General features: G+C 35.4%; 2 protein-coding genes across 2 annotated transcripts; one reads left to right on the forward strand and one right to left on the reverse strand.

Moving 5' to 3' along the window:
- Positions 1–6,995: 6,995 nt before the first annotated feature.
- On the forward strand, positions 6,996–11,516 carry LOC127079514 (potassium channel KAT3). The gene is made up of 11 exons (XM_051019900.1): positions 6,996–7,779; positions 7,872–8,087; positions 8,188–8,343; positions 8,449–8,506; positions 8,597–8,914; positions 9,169–9,408; positions 9,503–9,601; positions 9,701–9,733; positions 9,836–10,024; positions 10,132–10,822; positions 11,055–11,516. The coding sequence occupies exons 1-11, from the start codon at positions 7,601–7,603 to the stop codon at positions 11,186–11,188; spliced, it is 2,313 nt and encodes a 770-aa protein (XP_050875857.1). The 5' UTR covers positions 6,996–7,600; the 3' UTR covers positions 11,189–11,516.
- On the reverse strand, positions 11,240–15,048 carry LOC127079524 (mannosyl-oligosaccharide 1,2-alpha-mannosidase MNS3). Its single transcript, XM_051019910.1, has 6 exons — positions 14,710–15,048; positions 13,598–14,562; positions 13,130–13,394; positions 12,381–12,578; positions 12,036–12,184; positions 11,240–11,898 (listed from the first exon to the last, which is right to left on the reverse strand). Exons 1-6 carry the CDS (start codon positions 14,785–14,787, stop codon positions 11,649–11,651), a joined length of 1,905 nt encoding a protein of 634 aa, XP_050875867.1. The 5' UTR covers positions 14,788–15,048; the 3' UTR covers positions 11,240–11,648.
- Positions 15,049–21,945: the final 6,897 nt, after the last annotated feature.

The following is a 21,945-nucleotide window of genomic DNA, read 5'->3' on the forward strand; positions in this document are numbered from 1 at the left end:
AACTTCCTTGGATCGTGCATGGAGAGTGGAGGGAAAATAGAGGATAAAAATGGTCCAAAACTGCCCACTAGTGCAGTTCTGTTACTGTGTGATAATGGCGAACGCCATTAGGGGAATGGCGAACTTCATTCCTTCCATGTTTTAAATGACGTGGCAGCGAAGTAAATGGCAAACGCTGTCTGGACAAAATGCATAAAAGTGGCTCTTTTTCTCCTTTTTAGCTCCTATTTCGCTCTTTTTCCGTGAGGCTTCCAAAACTTCAATGATATCGGATAATAACTGCAAAAAAAAACGGAAGTAAAAGACGATAAAATACATAAAAACATAAACGAATATCATGTGAAATGAGCCTAAAAACACGATATGATTTCTCGTTATCATAAGACAATTTTGGGGTATGACAATAAGTAACAAAATAATTGATACCTGAAATAGATTCATATAACCGGAAAGCTTCCCAGTCTCAAAGACAATCGCCTCTCCAAATGCAGCATATAAATCAGTCAGTGCAACACACCCTCATGCCTATTTGACATTGGGAAGGTTACTAAACAGGCATATGTACTTCACATCAATATATACATGACACTTATATATCTACTAAGATAGTATATCCTACAAGATGTAACGTGTGTACCATATTGGTTGCCTCATACATAGACTGTTGCACCAGCTCTGCATACATATCTCATAGCCAAGATAGGCAAAAGTGAGCACCCATGTTAAACCCAAACTTCTCTAACACATCCTCCTCGGTAACCCCCAATTCTTGTATAGCAGTAATACATGCTAGTTGTTGGCTAATGAGAGGAGCAGTGAAGAAATTACCTGCTAGGGGAAGATGGAACATAGATAGGACATCATCGAAGGTAATCGGCATCTTACCAAATTTAAGATGGAAGGAAGATGTCTCATTATGCCATCACTCAAAAAAGGTTGCCAATAGTTGATCATCGAGCATCATTAGCGAATAGTTCACCAGTGAAAGGAGACAACACTCTTCGACAATCTCCCCAGCCTTTTGCAGCATCGGGGCATCTAAAGCTTTTTCAGCTTCCCCCCATGGGTGGGCACCTTCAGCGGTTATTGATCTTGTAACAAACCGAGTAAAGAGAATTAGTTATTTGCAGTGTATCAATTATAAATAAGTTCATGCTCAACATAACATATACATACCTCTCCCTGCCATAATTTGAATGCCACGTGATTGATATATTCAACTAGCACATAATAGTCACTAGGCTCTCCAAGAAACCGTGCATTTGTGTGTACAGACGGCTTTGTCGAAGTCGAAGTAGTAACCTTAGTTTCAACCGGAGGAGTAACCTCCATATCACCCGTAACAGGCGTCTCAGTAGTGGTTTGTGGAGTAACTTATGTAATAGTCAGAGCCTTCATCTCAGAATGATGGGGAACCTCTGTCTCGACCAATATCTTCATGTCATCATCGGTTGTTGCCTGACCATCCTCAACAACTGGCTCATCATCAAGATCTTTGGTCCATCTAACGGTAGGTCTAGATCCTTTATGCCGGATACCGTGGGGTGTACGAAATTGCCCGTCCGCCATCCGCCTCTGGTGAGAACCGATCGGGGCTACTCTTCCCGCTCAAATATACGATTCTTCAACGCCATCTCCCCTCGCACGAGCCCCCGCTGCAGCAGTTGCAACTCTGTTATGCTACCTAGAGGCAATCATGTTGTTTGATTCTCTTATCCTCACTGAAAAAAACTATGCAATTTAAACTACCTGATTTTTTAAATATCCGCAAAAATTCATGCTTTTTTCGAATTTTGTGAAAATTCTGATTAACCAAAAAATAATTTTTAACTACCAGTTTTTTCAAACTCACTGGTATAAATGCATGCATTTTTATCAATTTTTTCAAAAAAATTCAGTAAAACTCATGCACTTTTACCGATTATTTCAAAATATCCAATAGAAATCATGCATTTCTACCGGGTTTTTCAAAATATCCGAAAGAAATCATGCATTTTTATCGGATTTTTCAAAAAAAAACAGAAGAATATACACATTTTTATTGGTTTTTTTCAAAATATCCGGTAAAAATGCATGAAAAACATTAGGTTTTACCAAGCATTTCTAAAAAAACCAGTAAAATGCATGTAATTTTTTAAATAAAGAAACAACAAATTCATAAAAATTTAGAAAAATTAGATACTAACTCATTATAAAAGCGATAGTTTGAATGAAAAATCTGGTATTCACAGGAGCTTTTGAAAATTCTCGAAATGTTATAATTGAATAATGAAATGATTTTTTTTTATTTCACAAGGTTAATATGGTCATTGCATGACAGCTGGGGTGTCAGGTCAAATATGGGGTGACGGGATGAATTCTCTCCATTTTTCTTGTGTGGCACTAGCAAATAAAAAATTAAAGGTTTGTATTAAAAATTAACATTCTTTTTTTATTCCTTTTTTTTCCAGCCAAATCATTCATTCTTCAAATCTCTTTACTTTGTTTATATGCATATGAATATTAATGAAGAGTACAAGGATACTCAATCCATCATACAAAAGAATAACAAATCATTCATAATAAGGGATTACAAATACAACTCAAAATCTAATGGCTCCTACTACCAAATCAAAAAAAAATCACTACTTTGAGATGCACTCTATTGAACTAGCATATCATTTCAACCAACCATACTATTTAAGCTCTCTAAATCTTGTAGCAAACCACTCATATGATGTTATTTTTGTTAACCATACCATTTCTTCCACGCTTTTGCATCTCCCCTTAAATAATTTATCATTCCTACGAGTCCAAATAGACCAACATATTTCCAATCATATCAGAGGTCACAACTTCTTCTTGTCTCTTCCCTTGAGATTAAATTTAAATCACTTTGTATTGTCTATTAATTTTTTTACTCTGATATCAAAGAAAAGGCAGTCTATCTATACACCTTCTTCGATATTTGAGTTGCAACAGGACATTTCAGAAAAAGATGTGGAGTTGTTTCTTCATGACCAAAGCACATATGACATACAATGTTATGACTTCCACTTATGACCTCTCTGATAGCTAAAGTTTCTCTGGTTAGCAGCCTATTCAGGATTACTCTTCAACCATCATATGGACTTTACCTAGGACATTGGCATTCCATAATATGTCCAACTCTTTAAGAGTACTTTCCTCCAATTGTGTTCCTTCATTACATATTCCATCCAGTATCTTGTAGCTACCTTTTGCAGAGAAACCATTACTATTTCACCACAAAACAAGACAACCCTCAATTTCCCTTCTATATTAGACCACCTGCAGAATATTAAACACCTGTTATAGTTCCCTATTTTCTTCTTCGGATAGTTGAATACCATCCAATATCAAGTCCCATACCCAATCTTCACCCTCGATCTTTACATCGATATTTTCAAGATCAAGAATCAACTTATTGAACATATCCAACTGCAGCCAGAACTTTGTCTTCACTCATCTTGAATGGATACAGAGCTTGCTTCAGGTAGAGGCGATTGACCAATGATTTGGTCATGTACAAACTTTCGAGTTTCTCCCAAAGACCCGACGTCGACGTCTCCTTTAAAACCTGTCGAAGAACCTTATCACCAAGGCTCAATAAGATGGCGTTGTGGGCTTTCTCTACCATAGTCTTTTTGTTTATCTTTTAACGCATCGTCCATGGTTGTGGCTCCCTTCAATGCTTCTAAGTAACCCTGCTGAACCAGTAGGACTTTCATCTTCAAGCACCACATACCAAAATCGTTCACTCCAGTGAACTTTTCAATCTCATACCTTGTTGACGACATCTTCTATATGCTCACCGCACCAATTTGTTGTGAAAACGATGCTGGAATTGTAAAGTATAATTGGTTTCTTGATCGGTAAGAAATCCACAAGGATGGAAAAGAAGAAAACAATAAGAACATAATGAAATTGGTTATAAATTGTTATTATTTACTTTCTCTTTGAAAAAAGATTACAAGTGTTATATAATAGCAAATAACCTCTCTCACCCTAATTAGGATTTGCATTATTCAATGATGAGAGACAAGTATGTTATTTATAAGAAAACTAACACACTAAACAAATGTAATTTTACACACAGGTTCATTACACGGGTTAACTTAGAGGACAGACTAACTTAAACAATTGGGCATAATAAGCAGGCCCAATTCGACATGCTAGCAAGCATACTTCGACTACAGCATGTGAATAGAATTTGAAGGCATGCTAAGGTCATATTGAATTGTCGAATCAAGAAGCTACCTTTTGACCATACTAGAGTTTGATCCAATATCTCACAAATATTATGGACCATATCGGTAATATACCAAGTAAGAGTTCTCAAGTAAGTGGTTTGTGAATGTGATAGTCGTCCCAAACCCTCTAGGTAGGTATTTATAGTCTTTTAGACCTAACAAAAACCATAACTGCCTTCAGGATTCAATCAACCTAACTCCTTTGCTTTCGGCATTGTGGCAAGTGGCCATTTTTCAAAGACCTCTCTTGATATCCCTACTTTACCCATGTGCTAAGCACGTGATCAACTTGCCTCTTCTTATTTTAAAATCTCTCGCAAACCAGAGGTCATTATGTTTTATGGGGCTTGGGATTAAATACTTATGAGAGTCCACACTCTCCCAAGCACGAGGCCAGTAGTTTCCACCGATCAAATGATGCGATTACAATTTTTTTGACCGAGAGTTGCCAAAATGCTTCTCGATATTTCTAAACTTTTACTAATTTCTACTTTACTAGTTCTAATATGTTACTTTCTTTCCACATATTTAAACAACTTTAGAAAATTTGCACTCACATTTCTAAACGTACAGCGTAGTCATAATATTATTCCGAAGATTCAACTACAACTTTCCATGTGCTCATAATAGTCTCAAATGCTTTGTTCAATTTTACATCTTTTGATTTCACATTCTTAGGCTTTCACATTCTTGGGCATGAGATCTTTCACTTAAATATTTAATTAACATCTAACTTTGACATTTTTTAATATAAGATACCGACACAGTAAAGAAGTAGAAGTTGTGAAAAATTTCACAACAATAATCTTCATTGTGGTATCATCAACATATTATTTAGATCATTCAACAAACTGCAACATATCTCTAAAGTCAAATAACATTTCTCTCCTTTTCACACTCCATATAAACAAATACAGTTAAATACGTCATATCACTAGAAGTAACACCAACAAACGTCAATATAGATGAATTTTTGATGTACTCCAAAACTCTATAGAACTGTTTTAGATCATATGGGGGAGGATTTTGTATTTAAAAAAAAACTATGGGATGGACCTTTTCTTAATTGTTTTTCCATGGGGAGGCTTTTTCTGATATTCTAAAAACTTGTCACCACATACTTGTCAACTTAACACATGAAACTGATGTCACTTTAGTGTAAGCAGCTCAAGTTTCATAAATATGTGGTCAGAAAATTGAGCTTTGGCTCATATGTATTAAAATTTTCTCAATTATAAAAAAATAATGCCCCAACTACAATGCACCATTGCTCTAGTGGAACTGCTAATCAAAAATCTAAACCACATTTTGTGACCAAAACATTATATGCTATAGAGTTGGTAAGAGATTTGCCTCTGCATGTCAACATCTTCCTAAACCTTTTGCAGATTGTATTTTCAAAAACCATCATGATTCATGTTCCTTTAGAGTACTAAACCACACTCAATTCTTAACCACATAATAATGTTAACAAGATTTGATATGATTTCTTGCTAATCAAACAACCTTGATAACATCCCTTTGATTAGGTAGTCCATGTGAACATGACATTGTTTGTACCTTTTATGGTATGACTTCATAACATGGTTCCCACGAGGTGGGGTTTTAATGCAGCCTATTGGTGCCACCATAACAAACAAACATTACTTTGCTATAACCCCACTTTCATGTTTTGCACACAATTTATTCATCAAAGATAATTCCTTTGCTAAATGCTTATTTGCACAATGTGTTGTTCTTTCTGGTCCCTTTGCTTCAAATGCAAATTATGCTCATTGGTATCTACAAACTTTCTATCAAAAAAGATTTATGATTAGTAGAAAAACAAACTCGCACCCTCACATCAAATGTATGTTTGATGTCAGACGTGTATCAGGATCAGTGTGAGACAGTGATGTTCGTATCTGTATCAATGTTTCATAGTTTATAAATATGAAGTCAAATGTTTTGTCTCTAGTATCCGTGTCTACTGTTGAGTAGAAAATCGGTTGGAAGAGGTCAATAATTTAAACGACTCTGCATTTTGAGGGGTTAGCCTCGATTTCGGACAACGGATACTTGGATTCATTCAAAACAGCTTTTGAGGATTTACCCTATCCTAGAGTAAAAGTTCTGTTTGGCTGCAGAGTTTCTGTATTGTACCTCAAGCAAGTGGGTTTAGCTCTCCCATCAATTATCTTTTGGAAAGATTCTGGTGAGATATTCATAAGGGACCAGTACTTAGATAATGGCCATCTTTCACATGCTAAATGAACTAATGAGAAAGATCTAAAGGAATTCTCATTCAAAATTTGTATTTTTATACTAACTTTATTAATACTTCATGACTTGGAATTTCTCCAATCAAAAGTCAGAATTTTTTTCTTGTGCTTTATTCCTTTCAATCAAATTCTTCAAACATGGGACAAGCTATTTATAATTCCTTTCTATCAACATGTGGCTTCAAGGCAAAAGAGAGTGACTTGATAGAATAGAAAGAAAATTCCTGATTACACACTGTTATCTTAATCATATGCAGGCCACCAGGCCGGCGGCCGGCCCTGTTAAGAGCCTCACATCGAATCTGATTCGAACATATGTTTATAAATAAGAGCAATCTTCACCATGGCTGATGAGACAAAAACATGAATGATTTCAGAGATTAAGATAATCAGAAGTTTAATAATTGTGATTTTTTTGTTAGTGGCTTTTAGACAAGTGATAGTGTGTTACAACTCTTGAAAAAAATTCTCATTGGTCCACATGTGATACTTGCCAATAACCCATACTAATTCTGCTATGGTTGTCTGGTCTATCTTTAGATAGATTTCAAATGTAAATACAAACCAATATGTCTCAAATTGAATCTGTTCCTTCAAAACTAGGGTCCATATTTCAATTTTATATATATATATATAATCTTCATCTCCATTTCATTGATGTAATGGAACAACCACCATTAGACCAACCTATATAGAAGAAGAAACACCATTTACATCTTCATTGTAGCCTCTCTTAGACATACAAAATTGTCTGCAACTTCATATATCAGAAAATCTTGTGTCTGCCACTAGCAGGACTTTACCATATACCTTGTTTTCTTCAAAGGCTTTATTTTGTTGAGACAAAGTGGAGGATTTTCCCTACACGTTTTTACCAATCTTGTATAAACTTTATTTGTCATTAGATTAGATGCATAAGCTTCATGATTATTGCTTTATTTCAGCAACAGTGGAAAAAGCATGACAGTGGTTAAAAGCATGGCTATAAATATGGCCTAGTCCATAGGATTCAACCTCATGAATTGAAAAACCGAAATACTATATATACCTCTTTTGTAGCCTTGAGGATTCAAATTCAAAACTCATAACATGCCATTTTCGAGAGTGAAAGCCTTCTTCCAGAGGTTCTGGTTGGACGAAATGGAAATGGGAAGTTATACACATAGCAGCTTTTTGTCTAGTGATCTTTTACCGTCTCTCGGCGCACAAATAAACCAGGAAACTATACTCCGAAAATACATAATCTATCCGTTCAATCCTAAGTATAGGTGATGATGAACTTTTACATTGTCACAATATAACATAACTCATGAATATTGTGCTCGCATCTTCTCAAGTTTTCATGAATATTTTATGACAGGGTTTGGGAGTTGTTGCTGGTTGTTTTAGTCATATACTCAGCTTGGATATGCCCCTTTGAGTTCGCCTTTCTGACTTATAAGCGAGATCGACTATTCATCATAGACAACATTGTCAATGGCTTCTTCGCCATCGACATTGTGCTTACATTCTTCGTTGCATACCACGATAGCCATTCGTATCTTCTCATTGATGATCCAAAGAAAATTGCAATCAGGTGATATATACATATATAGATATAAAACTTTTCTTCCTTAAAAACTAAAATGAATGTCGAAAAACCTTACTTATTTCATACTTCTACATGAAACATGCAGTTACTTATCCACCTGGTTTGCTTTGGATATCTGCTCCACGGCGCCACTCGAGACCATTAGCCTCCTCTTCACTAATTATAACAGTGAGCTTGGTTTCAAACTTCTTAACATGTTGCGATTATGGCGCCTGAGACGAGTCAGTTCTCTGTTTGCAAGGTTTGCCAGCATAACATATTTAACTTCATTGTTCTGGTTTCATCGATTCTTTATTTGCTAGAATATGCCGGTGCTTGTTCACTTACACGTTTGCTTTCATTTCAGACTCGAAAAGGACATTCGCTTCAACTACTTCTGGGTTAGGTGCACAAAGCTCACTGCTGTAAGCTACTAAACCTCGTAAATTCCTTTCTTCCTTTAGAACTTCAAGGAACATCCAAGAACTGAATTTACGACTTTCGAAAAATTTCAGGTAACCTTGTTTGCAGTGCACTGTGCAGGATGCGTTAACTATCTCATTGCAGATAGGTACCCTGATTCCAAGAGAACTTGGATAGGTGCTATGTTCCCGAATTTTAAACAAGAGAGTCTTTGGGACCGATATGTAACTTCGATATACTGGTCCATTGTCACACTTACTACGACTGGCTATGGAGACTTACACGCAGAGAACACCATAGAGATGCTGTTTGATATCACTTATATGTTGTTCAACCTGGGTTTAACATCATACATAATTGGAAACATGACTAACCTTGTAGTTCACTGGACCAGTCGCACCCGAAATTTTGTAAGTACTTTCAATCTTAAGCTTCTTCTACTGCTGCTCAGTTTTCCTGCGCCAACCACCTGTTACGACGGTTTTAATTTATATTATACATATTTTGGAGTAAACTGTTATTATCATTCAACAATGCCCTTCAAAGTCATTATCCAAACCAATGTTCAAAAAGCTAATTGTGTCTTTTCAAAAACAAAAATCGTTCAGATAAGAGGAAATTTATTTCTTCTGTAAAAATAAGAGAGGATTCATTTTGGTCACAGAGAGATACCGTCAAAGCAGCTTCGGAGTTTGCTTCGAGAAACCATTTGCCACATCGCGTACACAATCAAATGTTGGCACACATATGTTTGCGGTTTAAAACAGAAGGACTGAAGCAGCAAGAAGCGTTAAATGATCTTCCAAAGGCAATTCGTTCAAGCATAGCACACCATCTGTATTTTCCTGCCATGCAGAAGGTTTACCTCTTCCAAGGAGTCTCTCATGATTTCCTTTTCCAACTGGTAAAAATATCCCGCATCTCTTGATTTTTCTTTCACTTTTCGCTTTTTCTAACTTTTCCTTCTGTGCTCTCCTCTCCTTCCTGCAATAACACAGGTTTCAGAAATGGAAGCGGAATATTTTCCACCGACCGAAGATGTGATACTGCAAAACGAGTCTCCAACGGACCTTTATATACTGGTTACAGGAGCAGTGGTGAGTTTACTAAAGCATCGATAGTCTAGTAACGATACATTTATCTTAAAGAATGTCTACTAATTCTGAAAAAACCTTTTCAATGATTACTTTTTGCAGAATTTCGTTCACTACAATGATGGGAATGATCAAGTATGTCATCATAATAATAAAACAGAATGTGTTTTTTTTCCTCTTCAAATTAAACAATCGAACAACTGATTATAACTTCTTATCTCAATATTAACAATTCAGGTGGTTCTTGGCAAGGCAAGTGCAGTAGATACATTCGGAGAGTTCGGAGTTTTGTATCATGTACTCCAGCCTTTCACCGTTCGTACCACGGAACTTTCTCAGATTTTAAGAGTCAACAAAACATCCTTAATGAATGTTTTACAAGCAAATCCAGGAGATGCACAGATTATAATGGATAACCTTTTAACGGTAATTAGGATACTCAAAGCGTTAACTCGAAACACGGAGAATAAGCTGTATAAATTATATTTATCACTCATATACCCCTCTGATCATTTCTGATATACATTTGACAGAGATTAAAGGGGCATGAAGGATTCGGCTTTGAATATCCACATACAGATCATGGACTGGTTCTACATGAACTGCTTCATGGAGGTAACACAGTAGAATGCGCTTCTCACGGGTGTACAAATAATTCATATGGCTGTTCATTAATGCACGAAGGAGAGCACATAAATATCAGAGACTCACAGAATAATAACATGATACCTGAGGATGGCAAAAGTGATCTCCATGCTGCTGTGCTGCCTCTGCATAAGGGGAAACTAGACATTGTTGAAATTCTGCTTGAAAGAGATGCAAAAGCAAAGAACCCGAATAACATAGGGTGGACACAGAAAGCTCTAGTACAACAGTTAAAAAACAAGAGCGTTTCTGATCATACGATGAATTGTGAAAGTGGGAAGAAATTGGATGAACATAGAATAGAGATTATTGAGCCACAAATTCTTAAACTGGGCGGGAATGGCTCAACCAGAAACAGTAAACAGGATGGTATTAGAACTATTAACTCCCCATTGGAGAAAGTATACACAAACTCCAATTCAAGAAATTCCAATTGTCAGGGAGAAATAGAAATGGCAAGGTTCACCAAGAAGAGGGTAACAATCCATTCACCAAGTGGATGGAGAAGTAGCTCGCATGAACAACACGGAAAACTGATAATCTTACCTGATTCATTAGAAGAGTTGCTCAAAATTGCTGGTAAGCTTCGATCGCAAGTCCCAAAAAAGATTAATTGATCATGATTTATGAACCAGACACTGAGGAGCAGTAATTATACAAACACACACACACACACACGCAAACAGGAGAGAATGGAGAGACTGATATCTGTTTTTTTCCTTTGTTTCAAATGCAATATTCTGAACACAGAAAGTAGAACTTTGTACTGCTCTTACTTTTTACTTCTAACTATTAACTTGCAAACTTGCAGGTGAAAAATTTGGCGGCTTCAAAGCCATAAAAGTAATTAATAAAGAGAATGCAGAGATAGACGACATTGATGTCATTCGAGATGGTGACCATCTCTTTCTTCTAGGCGGCGATAGTGACAATTTGAGTACATGACGACGTTAACAATGTATATAGCAAGATAAGTAGTACCTTTAGGAACAAACATAATGACAATGGTATAATCAACTTTTGAAAATGCCAAGTATTCCGGCAAGATATTGGAAAATCATACAAATCAATTACAAAAGGTGCTCTTGGTTTATGATTGTTGAAACAAAATTTACATTCTCATCAAGAAGTCTAGTTGTAAACCCAAGAAGAAGAAGAAGAAAAGAGTCATATAATTGAGTGACAGCCTCTGCAGCATGTTTGCTGATGTAATGTATGTTTTAAACAATATTGGATAGTTTCTATTTTCCTTGCGATCCAAGCTATTTAACTCCTTTACAACCAGAAGCACTCTTGCTCAGAGTCAAAGAGATGCCATAGTAACTTCAAAGAAGCATTTCACATTGTGCCAACGCGATCTGGATTTCTAAAAAACTGTCTATTGAAAGCATTTGATGAATAAAACTCATTTCTTCAAATTGATTGGTATAGGATGTGCTTCTGTGTTAAAAACAAACTTGTCCAATGGAATATGGGAGCTTTCCCCAAAAAGCAAGTATAAATACTTAAGTGTTTCTCCTAGAAAGAAAGTCTCCATTTTATCTCTTTTAGGAGGAGGAATAATAGTTACGTCGTCCAAAGAACTATATCCACCGGTATCGATCTTCGTGTACTTTTCAAAGGCTTCAAAGATTTGCCAACCCCATTCACGATATCTGTAAAACAATATATACACATATGATTATTTCAGAAAAATATCAAAATGAAAATTTAAGCCCATATTTGCTGTTTCTTGTGTAACAAGAAATAAAAACATTGAAGTAATCTTATACATAAGAGAAGGAAAGCTTACTTTAGATCCTCTGTAATACGGTACAAAACAAATAATGACTCCACAGTCTCGGGTCTCAAGAGATTATGACGGTCGGCAGGTCTTATTATGATGTCATTAGTATATTCTGAGCTCGTATTTCCTCCTTCATGACCTTGTTCAGAAAATTCCTGGGTTTCAAAAGCATACACCAGAGGCTACATGTTAGGTCTCCATTTTCACTATATATAATGCAGCACTAGAAAATAAAATCACCGGCAGCATCATTGAGAAGAGGACATGAGTAGATAATGAAATTCGATGCTGATTTTGAGTGTGATCTATTATAATTTAACGAGTCCAAAATGTCATAGAAGTCCTACTAACCTTGGTACGAAAGTAAGCAATTTCGGGAGCTAGACCGGTTGAAGTCACTGAGTACATCTCAAAGCATGTTTTAGCTAAATCTTCCGCAAGCTTCAAGTTTTCTAGGTCTTCAAAGTTAAGCATATTATTTTCCATTGCTTGTTTCTTTGTAAGGCCTTTAGTGGCACCAAGTGCAAGAGTTCCAGATAAGAAACACACCTGAGTAGACAGCATCAAAGGAGAAGAGAAAGATAAAGACTTATGTGACAAAACGCCATGCGAGTTGGTGCTTAATTTGTAAATAACCAAAACGCTTTCCCATAACTATAAAATCCAGTTCTTCACATGTAAAATATATTATTGACACATTTCAAGTGTTTAAGGAATGAAGTTTAAACCATGGACGTAATGGAGCACGAGAGAGCATTATGTGGGCATATGATAAACTACAGTACAGTGACAGAAGTAAGTCTCTGCTATGTCCGTGGCTTAAAAGTCATCCCGTAGGTTGAAAATATCATGATATTAGACGCAAAAACAAAACTGAAACTGATACTTCATGAACATAAATACAAATCGATAACTTCTAAAGAAAAAAAAGAACATCACAGTTCAGGATAACCAGATAAATACATAAGTGTGTTATACTACATACAGAGCAATAACTCTGTCAGTTCTTTGCACTATTTCTACTCAATTATATGTTCAATCAACTAAAGCACTAAATAAATTTCATGCAATAACAAACTTCAAAATTGGTAAATACCTACCAGGTGATCCATTTTCGGGCTGAACCCACCATTTGGTCCAGAAGGCAATTCTCCAACAAAAACTAGTTCATTTGGAACAGATTTCTGAACAAGACGATGCCTAACACCGTTCATTGCTTCCTTATACATGTCGTATAAATATGATGTACTGTTATTATCTCTACTAGTTCCACTCTGAAGCCATACTTTAAGTAAATACTCATAGTAACTGTCACCACGCGATCCCAGTCTAATATTCTCTCCACTAAACTCGCCAGAATGAGGGCTGCATTTAGTGAATCGAAGTATCTAAATGTTAGTAGAAATATAATGAGAAAGAAAAGGAAGATCCACACCTGAAAGCGACAAAATAAACTAGAGCAATAAAAGAAGCTATTGAACACAAACAAAATGAAAAATTTATCGAGAATTATTTCAAGTGAGAACTAATTCAGAGATACATTAATTAAAATATATGTAATTACATACCTAATGTAGATAGGAACTAGTCCTTCAACCTTTGGAAGAGTCTTTATGTGTTCCATGACTTTCATTGCCTCCAAACCATATTTCTGATCACCAGATACATAACTGAGATAATTGAACTCGAGCTGCAACGTGGACACTTCAGACGTGCTACTCAGTCCACCAGGAGCTGGATGTGCGGAAGAATCATGCAGAATAACGTCACTAAATGGAATGGGAGTCGGACTTGATGTGAAGGCAGTTAGCAGACGGTCACCCAAACTCTTAGCCGTTTCTAGATAAACAGCCGGTTTAGGTCCGGCATGAGTTACGTTTATTCCTTTTTCCCCTCCACTTAGATGATATGCGCTTAAAAGCCCGCCCAAAACCCTTATTGTAGTCTCAAATAAATTTACTTGACCTTTATTGCTAATTCTCTCAGAAAGGTTTTCTTCAACCCAGGATCCCGCTTCAGCAACGACTTCATCAATACCCATTATCATAGCTGTATCAAGAGCATCCACTACTGTTGCCCCTAATCCCCCCAACCCATCGATCCCCTTTTGGCTAACTGGCATAAGCTCATCATAACCCATTGCATATTTTTTGTAGCCCGACCACGCATGAGTAAAAGCTTCTTTGACTGTCTGTTGCCTAGTAATCCATAATGCTTTGACATCTAGAGGTGAAGCTACATGATCAATACCATTATTACTCCTTTTAGTATCGGGTGGTAACTGAGGAGGAAGCCTCGGCGCCCGTCTCCAGAACTTCTTTAATCTTTCGACACCATTAGTACTGCCGTTATTTTCTTCATTCTTTCCAATTCCAAATACTTGATCTCGAGAAACCACACGACTTGGAATTGGGTTATGTGTCAGGCCAACGTATACTACACCAAAGATCAATATCAAGAACAGAAACTTCCCAGTACTACAGCTAATACAATCACGCTTTCGGTTACTGGTGAGGAAGGTCTGAGTAATAACCTGTAAAAATAAAGAAGTTTTAAAACCGGTGGATTTCGATAAGCTGAAAGAGACTCGTCTCATCTTATATCACAAGAACCCTAATGAGTTATACAAGAGAAATCAAAACGGTGTTGAATGAATTGAAGAGTGAAGATTGAAGCAAACCTTGAAGAAAGAACGGTGACGAAACTTGGCGTTATCGTAGTCAACATCTTTTCTGGAGTAGGGAAGAGACTTGGACATGCTGGATCCGCCAATCCGATCCGATCCGATCCAAATCCGAATCGACACACAACAACAACAACAACAATTTAGGTGAATATGAAAATTCGATTGCGGAGGAGCATGAAGACGATGTAACTCTATAGCATAATCGAATGTAACGTGACAACGAGAATCAGTGTCTGAGATCACCGTTTGCGAGGTGCTTTCAGATTATATCTTCTCGGTTTTTATTTTTCTTTAACATTGCATTGACTAACGTTATAATTTTCCTTTTCTTTTTTTTCTTTCTATCTGTTATTACGTGTATCTCGTCTTTGTACTTTGGCAATCTGGATAAAATTATGGCAGTAAAAAATGTAAGAAAGTGGTTTCAGATATTAAAATTAGTAGACTTTTATTTATAAAATTTACCTATAAATAAATTAATGCAATAAAGTTGTTAAAAAATATCACTCATTTATTAAAATAAATTTATTAACTATTTTGATAATTTAGGCATATAATATTCAAGATAGGTAATGAATTTTCAAATATTTAAAGAGTTTCTTTTTTAAGTCTTTTTTGAGTGTTATATATATAAACTTTCATTAGGATTTATATATCCTAACCCAAATGAAATGAAATTGAAACTAAGTATCTTGAATTTGAATTACATTTAACCTTGTCCATTAATTCATATTCAAGATTTAAAAATCAACAACATCAATTTCATCCCTTAAATTGATAAAGTGTTCAGTTTTAATTGTCTTTGTTAGCACATCTGCAAGTTACTTTTGAGTGTTGGCATAAATAACCTCAAACACTCCATTTTAAACTCGATTGCGCAGAAAATGATACTTAGTATAAATGTGTTAGCTTCTTCCATGCAGTACTGAATTCTTAAAAAGACTTATGATTGATTTGTTGTCTATCGTCAACCTGACTGGTTTTCTCACCTTGAACTTCAGCTCATGCAACAAATTTAACAACCAAACAGCCTGACATGCTGACAAAGCACCAACTACGTATTCTACTTCACAATTTGACAACGCAATCACTGGTTTCTTCTTGGAGTTCCATGAAATGTGAGCTCCTAGATACATAAACATGTACTCTATATTGCTTATTATGTCTACTCTATCCCCACACCATTATGAGTCTAAATAACATATCAGCTCAACATCAATTGACACTCCAGATGGAAACAAAATTCCATACCTCAAAGTCCCTTTTACGTACCTTAATATCCTGACTGCAGCTTGGTAACTTGACCACTTTGGCTTACTCATAAACATGCTTACAATTCCAACTGCATAACATATGTCAGGTCTGGTGTTACACATATATCTCAGAGAGCGAACCATCTGTTTGAAGGTTATAGCATCTACATCCTCACCATCAACATCAAAATTCATTTTATGTGTTTGTTACTTGTGTAGAGATGACTTCCGATGAGTTCTGGCACAATAGTACCGGAACAACAAGTTGACCCCAACTTTGAGAAGAGTGTGGGACAAAATAAAGGATGAAATAGAGGTTACAAATAGTGTACATTCATAGTTGTAGGACTTACGTAACACCAACTGCATAATGGAGTGCATTTGAATCAAATGGCAAAGAGATAAGATCGAGGTGCTAGAGGATAAAAATATGCACAATAATACTTCAACTACTGCGTCTAGCTTGTCTTCCTGCTGCAAAGGACTGTCGGAAGACAATGGCGCCTAAATAAATGTGTCACTAGTCTGCCACGAGACACTTTATCTCCTACATGTTATTTGTACTTGGCTCTACAATAGTACGAAAAGGAAGAATTGGAGGGAAACTTATTGATTCCTTTGGGCCATAATTCAAGAATACCCAAAAGCTCGTGATCCAAGGCAACAAAAAACCCTAGAAGGAAGTGATTATAAAAGGACCTCTTAGAGGAAATGCAAGGAGGTTCAGCAACTCGTAGAAAGAAACACTTAGTGAAAATCAGTGAGTATAGCGAGTTGAACAAAATGGAGAGGTTCCTCGTCTCATCACCTCAAGTGTATGCTACCAGTATCTGGTATGAGATAGGTTTTCTCTTGCTGATTGAAGATTGCAAGAAGACGAAGAAGTTACTCTTAGATTTTCATTTCTTTTTCATTATGTGTTAAGAATGTTTAGATTAGGTTCAAATAGTGATGTATGTACTAATTTCACCATAAGTTAAACCTTTTATTGTTGATCAATATGAAGTTAATAAGAAATTTTTGTTTGTGTTAGATGATGTTTTGTTAGTGCTTTATTTTACCATGTGCTAAATTGTCATAAATCTGCTCCTTTGAATGATTAACTCGGAAAAAGATATAAGCTTGTTATTGTGAGAGATCCAACCACAAGCCGACTTCATGATAAAAGTGATTAGAAATAGTATGATAAAGATATTCACTAGATTGGCTACTTTAGACATAGAGATCTAAAATTATTGAGGATATTTAGAATAAAACCAGACATGCATTAATGTTACAAGCGAGACTTATATATTTGTCCCCTTGCTTTACTATATATATTTCTGATTATGTAGAGATACACCACGAGATCACTTTCTGACCTCTTCTGGCACGACATAGCACATCATGCACACACAATAGACAATTTTATATTAACAGATCATTACCCAACATAATCTCCATTATTGACTTCATTCTACTCTTATTAACTGTTTTTTTGTCATTATTTACTCCAAAACTGAACATGTGACAACCATTAATTATTTTTATTCTTGCTCATGGTCATTTACAAAAGAAAGTTTTACAAATCAATCTAAGTTATTTTCCACTCTCTGTGAGTTCAACATCCTTACGAATCTATCACTTGATACTTTAAACATACATGTATAATTGCATGTGCCATCACACAATTTTAAACAACACTTGATCACCACCATTTTGAGGATGAGGCGGTGGATCTCTTGCGGCTTGAGCAACTACGGCAGTCTCACCTAGCGGAAAGATCTGGAAATCAGATATCTGAGAACCTGCGAATCGAAGTTGATCTACAATTGGAATATATCAAGAATATATATCTAATATTCAAATTAAGGAGTTTTGAACGTCTGGGTTGAAGAAGCTCTTTGGATGAGTAAATCATGAATTGAATGTTTAAACATGGAAGACACGAGAATCAAATGTTGTTTCTCACATACGATGACATTGTTTCGTGGGAAACAATTAATCGAAGATCGAAGATTATGGATTGCAACTGTGGACTTGAGCTTCCGGTACGGTGGAAAAGGGGTTGACTTGTAAGGTTAACACTCAAAAACTCAAGTCAGTATGAGAATACGATAAGTGAATGAAGTTTGAATTTGAAATGTGCCTGAAAAATGACACACTTGCTCTTTATATAGTAGAATTGTTATAACATCTTGCTGATCTTCAAGCGTAGAATACGGGGATCCGTTGGATGAATCTTGGATTTAGTTCTTCTGCACTCTAATCCAGGATAACACTCTTGTTCCACAAGTGACTTGGTGGATTGGCGCATTCTCTGGGTTGCGGCTATTGGACTTTATGACTGACACAAAACATTTGAGATTCGAAGTGTGTCTCTGAAAGATTTTTGTTATTATTATTGGATAAATAAATTGCGAGATGAATATCATTCCCCAACCATCATTTTTTTAGGTGAAATTCACCCAATAAAATTATCCAATTAATATTATTTTTTCTTATAGGGCATGTCCCTGAAAGATTTTTTCCATTGGTTGTCAGCCCAATCGATAAAATAAATGATTTATTTTTTTATTTAAATTTTTTTGTCAATTTAAATAAATTAGACATGGCCTGATGTTCAAAGATGAAAAATCGTTAAAAAAAATCTATATTTTAGAAAACGTATTAAAATAAATTTATATTAGTACGGTATATTAACACTTTAATATCATTTGCAAAATATATAACGAACTAGAGTACAAGAATACTCTACTCTTATCTTCATTTGAATTCAAATCTAAAACCTCGAATTTTAACTAGTTTAACACTTAGTGATACCGATATAAAAAATACAAAGTGTTAATGTTAATCTTCTTAAGTGTACTCTCGAGCAATCAGCATTAACCTTCTTAAGTCCAATTAACCAATTCCATTGAATAGAAACCACCAATAAAAATATTCAACTTTTGATATTGATCAAGATCGCACAAGTTGACCATTTCTTTCAACAATCTTAAACGTGTTTCCTTTTACTTTTTTTCATCTAAAAAGCCACACCAACCCATTGGAATTCCCATAAATCCTCAATCTTAGTGCAACCTCACTTCCATAACTCTTCTTTCCTTTACCACACAATTGCACCACAAAACACACTTTCCTATACCCTCTTCTTTCCCACATGGCAAATCTCACTCTACCCTTCAAATGCTTCATCTTCTTCTTCTTCCTCCTCATGATCTCTCACACGCCATCATCATCATCATCCTCTTCACATTCCTCTAACAACAACCAACAGATTCAACCTCAAGACCCTTCTTCAACCATCTCTCAAATATCTCACTACCATCAAGTGTTCTACCTCAAGAACGCCAACCCTAACGCCGACCCTCCGACGTTTTTGAGCAGACAAGAAAGAATCAAGAAGAGGAGGATGAACAGAAACAAGAACAAGAACAAGATGCATAGGAAACACAGGAAGAAGATAGTCAAGAACATGATGAAGTCACCACCAAGACCTTTCTCTGTGATGCTTCCAAAGGGTTTTGTCCCTCCTTCCGGTTCCTCACCGTGTCACAACGATCAACCTAATTCTATGTCATTCCACTGCCATCTATCTTCATCAGAACCTTGAGGAACTATATACCTAAAAGGTGTCATCTTCACTATATTTATTATATACAGATATATATTAATTATACACATTCAACGCAAGCAAGTTACACTGAAAGAATGTTGTGGAAAGAAAGTTCCACGTTGATATTGTATCACTTCTGTATTAATATGTATTAATCTTCTACGTTGATGCATGCACCTTCAGAAAAGTGTGTATTTTTCATTGTTAACTTAATTGATAAGGATGAACTCATATTCCATAATGAATGATGACTTAATATATTAACTTGTTAATGTATTTAACATGAGGCAGATCAGAGAAGAGATGTCTGTTAGGGAAGGTATAGTTTGACAGAATAGTTGGCGGAAAGGTGGGTGAAAGTGTTGGCAATATATGCGGAAGGTGTATGAGTTTGCATTGTAGGAATGTTTAAAGTCTTTTTATTTTAAGTTTCGTGGCGTTTACTTTTTGTTTCTAAGGACGGCGCTCTAGACGATGTGCCACACAAGTCGGATCCCTGTCACCATATTATTTCATATCTTCTATAAATAAAATTATATTTTTGTTAAAAAGTTTATTACTATGCATTAGGGTTGAAAATAAATCGAGTTGTTTAGCTAAGCACAATTCGATAAGATTTGATTCGGTTTGGTACTTGACTCGAGTTCGTCGTAAATTATTTTTAGTTCGAATTTGATTGAGTAAAAATTCGTGAATAACTCGGATAAACTTGATAACTCAAACTTATTCTGGATTGATGATTTAAAACTAGACCGAAAAATAAATAAATTGAAATTAAAATTTTGATTAAGAGTCAAATAATTTACGTTAAGCTCAAAGAACTGGCTCATCAAGTCCTTGTATTGGTCATGAGATCAACTGAACTCACTTTTCACTAGTTTCTTAGTTATCTCGTTCTTTTCGATGTCATCCATATTTGGCCTATGTTTATATATCTCAAAGCTCGACCATCTGATAGCCAAGAAATTCCACACTACTACAAAATAGACCTTTGATAACACCAATTTTACAATGGTCATCGTGTTAACCGTGGTAATAGTTTATTTTTTGGCGTTTTTTTTTTGTATTTGCTAAAGGACATGTCACAGCGGTCATATAGAATAACCTTAGTGAAATGTATATGGAGTGAAATGGTTTGAACCTCAATACCAACAATTTGGTCATTTATCATGATAATAATGTGATTGACCTTATATATCACCACAATTTTTATTTTCAACCGTGGCGAAAAGTGCTACTTATTTATATATAAGCGAAATTATCTCTTGTTTCAGTACATAGTCGTTTCTCTCAAAACAAAACCCTAACAACTATTTCACTCATCTCTCTCAAAATAAAACCCTAACAACTATGTTAGTCGTCTCTCTCATATGGAAACCCCAAAACGAAACCATAACATCAAATCTTAGCCAATGAGTATTTACAGGTTCGTTTCCACTATAGTTTTTTTCAAAATATGTTTCAATAGCTTATAATTTCATAATGTTTGGACTTTCTTCTTATTTTGACTTATAGGTAGGGATGCTTGTTTCAATAAAGAATATGAAGTTAAAGTTAGCGTAACAAACTTGTGTGGAAGATCCAGAATGACAATCATTCAAGATAAACACAAGTTTGTGACTCTAACTTTAACTTCATCCTTATTTCATTGTGGACACGCCATTATGGGACATGTATGGTACATTTCTGAAGCGTTCTATGACTTGATATGTTTGTTGTATCGTGTTAGTTGTTTATGGTTTATTGTTGATGAATGTTGTTGTGTTAATGTTTGTTTAAAATATGAGTTTATTATATATTATGTGGTTTGAGTATTTTTCTAATCCCTTACCGAATATATAACTTTTTAAGCCGGTTTAGAAAATTATAATATGATATATAAAGTTGTATTAGAAAATAAGTACACGTTCAATTCTTGACAAGAATTCTTCACATTGTTATCTACATGTTGTTCTTTGACAATTAGAACTTGGTTTAGTGATTGTAGTTCTTCAACCATCCATCTCTCCACCTCTAATTTTATTTGCAAAATATCATTTGCTTTGCAAACAAAATTAGAGGTGGAAAGATGGGTGGTTGAAGAACTACAATCATTAAACCAAGTTCTACTTGTTAAAGATCAAAATATGGATAAGGAGTTGAAGAACTCTTGTCAAGCATTGAACATAAACTTGTCCATCTAATATAACTTAATTTGTCATATTATAATGTTCTAGTGCAGATTGAAAGGTTATATCTTTAGTGAACATTGGTGAAATAAGGATTCCATATAATTTATAATAAACTCAGATGTATATATCACAACGGTTGTTTAGTACAAACGTTGTTAAATATTATGCATTAAAGAATATAACAACAGGTTTTTAAAGTAACAACTAT

The sequence above is a fragment of the Lathyrus oleraceus genome, chromosome 1 (assembly GCF_024323335.1).
Source record: "Lathyrus oleraceus cultivar Zhongwan6 chromosome 1, CAAS_Psat_ZW6_1.0, whole genome shotgun sequence".
Classification (NCBI taxonomy): Eukaryota; Viridiplantae; Streptophyta; class Magnoliopsida; order Fabales; family Fabaceae; genus Lathyrus; species Lathyrus oleraceus.